We start from the raw sequence: 10,266 nt of genomic DNA on the forward strand, positions 1-10,266 counted from the left end.
TTTGTACTTTGAACTTTATTGTTTTGCTCAAGGGGTTAAAAATCTTTTCCTCTTGAATATCTTAGTAAAAAAAAATCATTTATATCAATACTTATGATGATGGAAATGTTTTCTTACACAATATTAATATTGATGAGAATTATCCTTTCACATCAATAGTGCTGACGGATAAATAGTTGAACCATGAAAAAGTTTTATTTCTTATTTCGTACACAACATTAATATTAATGAAAATAACTTTTTCATAGCATTAATGTCAATTGAGATATAATCAATTCTTAAATGACTTTTATATATCTATAAGTGTAGAGAAATAATTACCTTAAACTCTTAGTATTTCAGGTTAAGAATCCTAAGGATAACCTCGTGACCCAACATGAGACCATTAAAGACCATTAATTATATGTTTGGATCTAGAATGATTCTAAACTCAATGATGTTGGGTTCAACATCTTTTGAAACCCAAATATACTAGAGATCAATGCATAAGTCGAGTTCAAGGAAATTGGGCATAGTATTTTGTCAAGCCCATAAGCATTTGGGCTCGGTTGAGACCAAAAGAGTTAGTTCAATATCTTATTAGATTTATAGATATTTGAATTCAGTACATAATCAAATCTAAAAAAATTAGATCTGTTATCTTATCAAACCCATGCTTAGACTTAAACATAGCCAAGTTCAGAAAAATTAAATCTAAATGATATCCATAAACATTTAAGCTCAGCAATAGCCGATCACTTCCCAGACTTTGAACCTTCTAATCATGAGCCTTTCAAGCGTGTTTTCAATAAAAATATTTCATGTTGATCCATCAAATGTCTTTCTTCTATATGCGTTGGCTTAAATGTTAACTTCTAAAAAGAAACTAACATCTCTGTCTTGCAACAGGACGATTAATCATCTAACCATGACTCCACGCTTTTGAGCAGCTCTGTCAAGATTGCATTCTTCTTCTTTTTTGGCAGTTCTTCGTGGAGAATGATTATTGTCTCAGTTATTCCAACATTATATCGTCTCCCTTTGCTAATCACATGAATTTTTATTTTTTTTTAGTTTAATATGAATATTCAAGTCAATTTATACATATCTTGATTAATTTTATGAACTTTAAAATTAACTACTATATAAATTTTTAATAGTTATCATGTAAACAATCAGAGCAATCCACGAGAATACATTGGGTTTTTCTCTCTTGTTCCTCGTGGTTTATTTTGTTCCATCAGTCTCAAAAATATATAAATGGTTGACCTGCTAATTTCAGATCAGTCATGCAAAAAATATATAAATATAAGGATTCAATATGAGAATTTTGAAAGCTAGAAGCACTAGGTAATTATTTCTCAAGCATTTAGGGACTAAATAAAAATAGTTCACAAGTCAACAGCAATCAGTAAAATCCTAGCTAGAAACTTTTATACCTTCGCTTCTTCCTCTGAGATTGTCTTGAGCAAAGCTGGTGGTTATAAAAAATAAGAAAAGAAGAAATGGTTATGTTGCCACTATTTTTACTCGCGATCTTCGCCGGCCTCACATTCCCACACACCTTCTCCTCCGCCACCACCTCAGCCGGAGGCGACGATGCTACCGTTTGCATCATCGGCAGCGGAATTGGCGGCGCTTCAGTCGCCCACTTCCTCCGCCAATACTCCACCAGCCACCATCCGAAAATCCTAATCTTCGAAAGACACGCCATCGTCGGCGGCCGGATGGCCACCGTGACAATCGGCGGCGACGCCTTCGAGGCCGGAGCTTCAATTCTCCACCCCAAAAACTACCACGCCTCGAACTATACTAATTTGCTAAATTTGACAGGGAAGAGACCATCCAGTTCAGAGAGTTCAATTTCATTGGGGATTTGGGATGGCAATGGGTTTGTTGTTAAAACCCTAAATGTGAATTCAAATTGGGGGATTGTGAACAAGATTGTGTCTTTTTTTAATGGGATTTATTTGTTTATGAGATATGGGTTTTCACTTGTAAAAATGGAAGGGTTTGTTGATGAGACAGTGAATAAGTTTTTGAAGTATTATGAAGGAGTGGAAACAAGGCCTGTGTTTGAGAGTGTTGAGGAGATGTTGAAGTGGGCTGGTTTGTTTAATCTTACAGGAAAGAGTTTGAAGGAGGAGCTGGTTGATGGTGTTAAATTGGCTCCTTTGTTGATTAAAGAATTGGTCACTGTAAGGATTTCCTTCTTCTTCTACCTCTTTTTTCCCTCACTTTGGCCTATTGGCTTTGAATTCTTTCTGTAGTTTGTTTAGTTTAAGTTTAGTTAGTGTGCTTAGAAAAGGGATTGGCCTGTGTAGTTGTGTGTGATTTCCTCCTTTGCTTTCTTTTTATGCAAAGACGAAAACACATAACGTAAATGCCAATTCATGCATAAAGAAGGAGATTAAAATACAGTGAATTGGACTACTCGAAATTATCGGAACAGTAGCGATGAGATCAAGTGCTCGTATTTTGATGATGTAGTTATCGAGTTTGTTTTTTGAATTGCCTCCCCTTTTTGTGTTTATATTGACTGCTTTCACTTGTTATTATTAATACTAACATTAACATTAACAATTTACTAAACCAGATATGCCTTTTGCTGTGAAAACACTATTCACATACTCACATTTCAATCTTCACATACCTTTTTATTACTATTAACTATTTACCAAACCATGTGATTTGCTGTAGAAGAACTATTCACATACTCACATTTCACTGTTTCACATACCTTTCCATCCAAAACAACAAGATGGAAACCAGGTATGTGTTATCAATTTTGTGAAAACAGTTTTCCATCTTGATTTTTTGGTGGAAAGGTATTTTGTGAGTTATCCAAATCGTAAAAATAAACGTTGCCCTTGCTTTATTAACTATTTACAAAACCAAATATGCGATTTTCTGTAGAAAAAATATTCACATATTCTGTTGGGTTTGCATGCAGGTCATTACACGAATTAATTATGGTCAAAGTGTCAACATCAGTGGACTTGCCGGAGCAGTTTCCTTGGCAGGATCTGGTGGTGGTTTATGGGCTGTTGAAGGAGGGAACTGGCAGATGGCTGCTGGACTAATTAATAGTTCAGATGTTGAACTGTATCTCCATGAAGAAATTGATTCCATCTCTTTTCTTGGAGAATATTATGAGCTCAACTCCACAAAAGGAAATACATACTCATGTGAAGTCGCAGTGGTTGCTACACCACTAGATGAATCAAGTATTCAATTTTCACCTCCAGTTTCAGTTCCTACGAGGCAATTACAGCACACACATGCAACTTTTGTGAGGGGCCTCGTAAATCCTGTAAGTATCATAGCAATTACAAATTTCACGCTCCTTTACGGCTTTCAGCTCCTAAGTATGTTCCTCCTCTATGGGTTGTTCTCTTGCCAGCCCTTCTTTCCTTCTATATGATAGTTTATACTTTATTCATTAAATTCTGGTGTTTGTCATGGACAAAGGTATATTTTGGCCTGAAAGCTGTTTCAGAAATTCCAGAACTGGTGGCCACAATAGAGGACCCTCGTCTTCCTTTCACAAGCATTTCAATCCTCAAGTGTTACAATGAGACAGATATGACATACAAAATATTCTCTCGTCAAGCAATGACTGATGCATTACTGGATAGCATCTTTAGGTACTACTTTCAATTTCCCTCAACTGTTTAATCCTTTCAATGAAAAATGAGGATCATAATAATTTCCTTAATGGTTACTGCAAGGATTTTTATTGTGCTATTATTGTTTGTTATGCACTGACTGACCTATCCCCAGTCATAGTATGGTTGTATCTGGTTTAACGTGTGAACATTTTTTATAATTTTGGTGTGTGATTAGGACCTTTTTTCATGAGAACTGGGAATATTTAATAAAAATTGTGCCAAAAACTTGATCTGCTCTGTACTGATTGATGTTTATTGCCGCAACTGGTAGTGTGAGGAAGGAGACCATTCGAATAAACTGGGGTGCTTACCCTCATTACAAGGCTCCTGAAAAATTCGCACCCTTTATTTTGGATGGTAAGCATTTGTACTATGTGAACGCTTTTGAGAATGCAGCCAGTACCATGGAGACTAGTGCTGTTGCAGCTGAAAATATAGCTCGACTCATCCTGTCAAGATTTTTTGGCAAGGATTCCTCTTGTCCGTCAGATTTAAAGAGAACCTCCTGTTCAAGTGCAGAGGCTTCGCATTCAGATATGTGATTCATATGGATGACACGGAGAATATAAGGGTTTTTTCTTGTCTTTTTTGTGAAATCAAGACCAGGAAATATTTGACTTCTTGTATTATACAACAGAATTTTCTTGAAGCCATCAAAGCAGCTTATTGAATGTATAAATATACTAAGCATTGATACTGTGTACAAGTTATTGATGAGTTATGTTATTTTAGTAGATATTTTGTTTGTTTTTCCTTTATTCGGGAAAATTGCGTTTTGATATGATTTTTTATAAACGATGACACCGTGTAGATAGGAAAATGGCAGCCATCTGGTTCACTAATTTTTATTTTCCCATAGATTTACAATTCTCAGTTCTCTCAAGTAAAAGCGTGTTGCTTCGATATCTTTACCCATCTAAAACTCACGCTATAAAGAAATGGATTCAGGCTTTTCACGCTAGGCATGACGATTTTTTAAAAGGATGGGTACGCCTGTGCAACCAAAATCTTCCCACATTCATCTTCAGCCTGGCCTGCCAAGTCGCGAACCGACCAAACATGCGGAGGGTGGAGGCTGAAAATGGATTTCAAGCATGCGGCCTTGAAGCATCAAAATTTCTTCGCTGACAGGCTGCGCGGCTGAAAGCCTGAAACAATTATCGATATTTAGCTTGAATCCTGAGAATAATTTACCTCGGAGAGCTATCTGAAATGTCAAATTTCCTCTAGCGTGCTGCTTCTGGTTTGCAAGCATTGTAGATTAAAAGTGTTGCAGATGTGAAAGATGCTAGGACTTCAATCGTTTGTTATTTTTATATGCAGCTTTTCGACTCTGTAATTGGGTGACCATCTCCTTGGCAGCTTACCGAATTTTAACCAAACTATTTTGCTTGCCCATAAAAAGAAAAAAAATTACCGGACAAGCACCAATGATACCATCAGTCATGTTCAGTGTGTATTATGGGGATGAGAACATCAGGGAGTAAAGAAATTTCATTATCTAGGAGACTGAATTTATCCAAATACCAAATATGTTATCCACAATATAAATTTACAGTTATGGACACGTCTTATGAGGATGATTGCAATTGCAAAAACAAACCAACATGATTGCAATTGCAAGTATTTATCAAGTTGAAAAGATTCGTAAAGTACACGCTTAGATTAAGGTCACCACGACATGAATCATCTAGGATGGCCAGCAGCTCCACGAGACTGAAATGTTGCTGTAAATGTTTTCCCTGATCATGCTGGCAATGGTTCCTCCAAAACTGCATTTTGAAAATTGTCAGGTTATTGAATTGCTTGGAGACACACATGCACATATAGAGAGAGGGAGTGAGGGAAGGAGACAGAGAGACACTGACCTTTTCTCTTAGTGGGGACCTCAGCTGAAGAAATTTCAGCATCATCCACCAGCACAGGTGGTTTGGTTGGTACATCAGGAAGGTCCAACTTCTGCTCCTGTTCCTCAGACACAACTATAGTGGGCACTTCTGGCAAGTCTTGAACGGCCATCTAAACAAACAAAAGAAAGTTTATTTTTCAAATAAGAAAAATAAAAAGGGAAATCGAGGGACTTTCTCAAGATCGACGGAGTCAAGACCAGGTAAAAGCATATGGTCTACCAACAGAAAGTAGTAATAAAATTTACCAGTGCATATACAACCATAAAATAAGAAATATTATAATACGGCAAAATCCAACATCTAATTGTTCTTCAGCTATAAATCTTCCCCTCAATCTTCTATAAAATCCAAGGCAACAGGCATATGAATCAACATGTGAAATGCAGAACCCATAGCTCCCAGTGCACTATCAGTTGAAATATCTTATGGGGATGGCTAAGCTGTGGTCATGGAAAAAGGGAGGAAAAACTACTGAAGAAAAGCTCATTTACATCCTGGAATGGCTGGATAGGTAAACAGAAAAGGAATAAAAGACCAAAAAATAACGTTTTCCTATATATTTAAGCAAATCTCAAATATTCCAGTACAAAAAGTTTGTGTGTGACTGTCCAATAGTCACCATTTACACAACAACTCAGTCCTAACAAAACCATGAAAGGGATGAACGTACTAAACCCATCACGTCTCATTTCTAGCATTCCTGATATTTTTTTTCTGGAGCAACCAGAAGATATCATAGTGCCACCATATCATAACCTAGCTAAACAACAAGAACTGGCCAGTCTAACAAGTAAAGGCTAAGTACATTGTAAACCATTAACTTTACCACTAAACTGAACAAAACCTCAAATCAAGCCTTAAATTAGAACTAAATGGGTTTTGCAGAATGAATAAAATGAATGGTTTAAACAGACATATAATGCAGGAGGCTGAACAAAACCTCAAATCAAGCCTTAAATTAGAACTAAATGGGTTTTGTAGAATGAATAAAATGAATGGTTTAAACTGACATATAATGCAGGAAGCAGTATTAGAAACATACAACAAATCTCGTAAGACAGTAGTGGTGCAAAAATTAATCATACCTGAGTTTCCAAGTCCTCAAATTCAGCTAAAATCTCCTCTTCATCTTCTGCTGATAGTTTTTCCCCCAGGATAGCATTAATTTCCTTCAGAACCATTAGAATTTTAATACAAACGAAAAGGAAAAGGTATAGGGAAAAGGAAAACTTGAACTGAAGGAGTGACAAGTGGCAAAAGTTCATATTCTTCCCCATTAGAATGGTACAAAATAAAAACTACAAAGTCACTGTAGAAGCACATACAAGCATCAAGTTATGATCATTATAAATGCAGTACTAATGTAAGAACTTCTGCAAAGATGAAAGAGCATTTCTATTTTCTATATGCTATAAACATTATGTGAGATTGCAAAAAGTTTATCTTAAGGAAATATTTTTAGACATACAACTCAATATTGAACTCCATTCCAGTGGTTCTAAATTACTGACAACTTCAGATCCATATACAGCACCTGTATGTTTTTTAAGTGTATGCATCCATATACCATACACATACACAAGATATTTTATGTGTGTGTGTGTCAGGGATTGATAATCCAACAAGATAAAATATCCAAACAGAATGTCAAAGATAGTCCAGAGTTACACGAGGTTCAATGTAAAACTCACATCTTGGTAAGCTTTAGCTTCAGCGGTATCATCCATTAGCTTCTGAACATCATCCAGATTGACCTCACTTTGTATCGCCTTGATTGCATCAGTACCTGACTTCAAACTCTCAAATACAGCTTTCTGCTTGCTGGCCAGCTCAATATCTGCCAACTGAACCAAAACGCATATTGTAGAACATCATATAACATATGAAACCAGACTACATTCTCGTGATTTTTACGCACTTGTTGTTCGACATTAATGAGCCACGTATCCACTTGCTTCAGCAATTCTTCTTGTGTTTTCTTCTTCTTCAACGCTAACAATGCCCTGTCCTTTCTCTTCTCACGAATCAAATCTTTAGCAGCTAGCTTTTCAGCTTCAATCACAGTTTCAAGCTGGAACATTTCAATCACAAAGCAAAGTAACAACCTCAAATAAGCGATCACTTCCTCAAATTCAGCAGAAGAAAAACAACACATTTCATTAACAAGAAAACACCACAATCCTCCAGAACACACTTGTCCATTTCAAAATTTTAAAACTGACCCACTTCTATTAACCTAAAAATACACATTCCCCTAAGCAGCGCATAGCAAAAAATTTAATTTTTTGTAGTTTTTAATATAGCAAACCAACAACAAAAAATGGGTCTTAAAAGAACCAAGAAAAAATCCAAACTTTCCCTTACCCTTTTGTTGTTACATAATTTTACTGAGAAATAAACATTTAAGGCACCAAAAGACAGATATTTTATTTTCAAATTCCAGGGTAATCAAAATTTTGATTATAATTAACAAAAAAAACATGATAACCCCATTAAATATAATATCCCAAAAAGTCATAAAATTGAATTAAAATAGAAAAAAGAAAGGGATCAACCTGTTGTTGATATTGGGCAAGCTTGCGTCTTTGAGTCTTGAGAGAGAGAATGGCTCGATCAACATCTGTTATCTTCGGTTTCTTCACAAATAAATTTCCCATTTATCAATCTGATTAGAGATTTAATCAGCACAACCTTTACAGGCTAATTAATTGAAGGTTTAAGTTGCGGAGAAGCAATTTGTTTTTTGATGCCCAAAAGTCCTGTTTCAGTTAAAGAGTCCAACAATTTTTTAAATTCTAAATTTTTATCTTTCTTGCCTTTTTATTTTTCTTTTGATTCATATATTAGTCCCTAGTTTTTCAATAACGTTTTAAGTTTGTCCCTCTAGCTTCAAAAACTTCATGGGATGTTTGCTAATTTTAATTTGTTATAAACGTTGTGATGTGTGATTGTGTGTGTTGTATTAATTGTGTGTGTTGTATTATATTTCATTACACTTTGTTGTAAAATTAAGGTGTCTAAAATTTAATAATCAACTACTATAATTTGAAAAAACCAATTTATTCTTTTTAAATTTTTAACTCCAGCATCAACTTCTTTATTCTCGTCGATTTTGATGGTTGATTCTATTTCATAAAGAAACTAGAATCATAAATTTTTTTAGTTTTAACATCATATTCATTTTGATAAAGAAATTGTCTCCTCCGCATATATCTCTAAAAAAAATTTTAAAATTATTTGTGGATCCGTGATCACTCTCTTCATGATTCTTTAATTTTGTCTTCTTCATCTATATTGATTGGCAATATAATTCTTCAACTTATCATTACAATTTTTATCATCGCTAATTAATAGATCAATTTTATAATTTGTCTTTACATGTTTTATATAACCAGCTCATGAATATCTTTTTATTGAGGGAGAACCTTTTCATTTCTTTATACATAAGCACGTTCTATTCTGTGATTATTTTTCTCAGTCATGGCTATTCAACAACAAACAACAACTAACAATTAGGGTTTATTGCGCTTTAATACCAACTAATAAAGAAAGAAACAACATAATAAAAACAACAATCACAAAACAATATATAATTACGTTGAATAGGATCACCACACCAAAAAATCATAATTTCAAATTCTATTACTTGATATTTTCTCTAATAAAAACTCAACATTACATCTCTTATAGATTGCTTATATATTAGGAAAAACATCTTGAATAAAGATGAAAATAAATAATAAAATAATTCTAAATCAAATAGAAAAAAATCCTAAATTAGCTTGAAAAATATAACAAATTCTAAACAATAATTTTTAAAACTTATTTGAAGGTATCCTTGACTTCATATGCTTGAAATTTTAAACCTACAGGGAATATGATCTCTAACATCTTTTAGTAAAATTTTAACTTAATTTAATAGTTGGATAAAAAAATATGCTTATTAATATAAGGTTACAAATTAGAAAAGCAATCTCACGCAATAAATAAATACTGGTTATCAATATTCCATTAACTGAAAAGGGTGATCTTAGTGCCGAGTTGGAATTTTTTGAAGGGAATTTAAATGAGGTAGTTTTTCCTTTTACAATACTAGAAAACGTAGATTGAGGTCTTTAAAAGCTTTTTTTATATTCCATTATTCTTTGTTGTTTAAAGAAATTAGAGGTTGTTTTACACTTGCAAACAATTTTTTAAAGGCTTCTAAAGTGTTTTTTTAGGATATTTTAGATAAAAAGAAGTTAAAATTTTAGTTTTTAGGGTTTAAAAACTCAAATCCAAATTTTTCAATCACTAAAGATTATTGGAAAATATTGCATATAGTGATAGATTGTTTGTCAACAAATGACCTGTAGTCTAGTATAAAATACATCAGAGTAGATGACGCGTCTTCTATTTCTTTTAAAAATATCATCATAGGCACCTCTAGGTTCTTGGTTAGCTAGCAAAATACGTGGGTTTGGCCAGCCAAGCTTAGTAGGGCATAACCTTTTTATTTTTTGGTTTTTAATTTTGATTAATACCTTTCTATTTTAAGTATTTTTTTTGCATTAATTCCTTATTTAAATTTAAATTAATACCCTCTCTATATTTTTTAAAATTGTTTAGCTCTTATTTTTTAAATAATAGTTATTTTTTTCATGTTTATAATATTTTAAAGAGATTATTGTAATTTATTTTTATATTTAATATAAAAAAATTGTATT

General features: G+C 33.7%; 2 protein-coding genes across 2 annotated transcripts; one reads left to right on the forward strand and one right to left on the reverse strand.

The window, feature by feature from the left end:
• The first annotated feature begins 1,361 nt into the window (after positions 1–1,361).
• LOC133673146 (farnesylcysteine lyase-like) lies at positions 1,362–4,388 on the forward strand. The gene is made up of 4 exons (XM_062093814.1): positions 1,362–2,177; positions 2,933–3,292; positions 3,451–3,626; positions 3,922–4,388. Exons 1-4 carry the CDS (start codon positions 1,485–1,487, stop codon positions 4,190–4,192), a joined length of 1,500 nt encoding a protein of 499 aa, XP_061949798.1. The 5' UTR covers positions 1,362–1,484; the 3' UTR covers positions 4,193–4,388.
• A 744-nt stretch (positions 4,389–5,132) lies between these two features.
• On the reverse strand, positions 5,133–8,359 carry LOC133673147 (vacuolar protein sorting-associated protein 20 homolog 2-like). The gene is made up of 6 exons (XM_062093815.1): positions 8,116–8,359; positions 7,479–7,631; positions 7,252–7,404; positions 6,646–6,729; positions 5,519–5,669; positions 5,133–5,422 (listed from the first exon to the last, which is right to left on the reverse strand). The coding sequence occupies exons 1-6, from the start codon at positions 8,215–8,217 to the stop codon at positions 5,397–5,399; spliced, it is 669 nt and encodes a 222-aa protein (XP_061949799.1). The 5' UTR covers positions 8,218–8,359; the 3' UTR covers positions 5,133–5,396.
• Between the last annotated feature and the right edge of the window lie 1,907 nt (positions 8,360–10,266).

Source organism: Populus nigra, chromosome 14 (assembly GCF_951802175.1).
Source record: "Populus nigra chromosome 14, ddPopNigr1.1, whole genome shotgun sequence".
Classification (NCBI taxonomy): domain Eukaryota; kingdom Viridiplantae; phylum Streptophyta; class Magnoliopsida; order Malpighiales; family Salicaceae; genus Populus; species Populus nigra.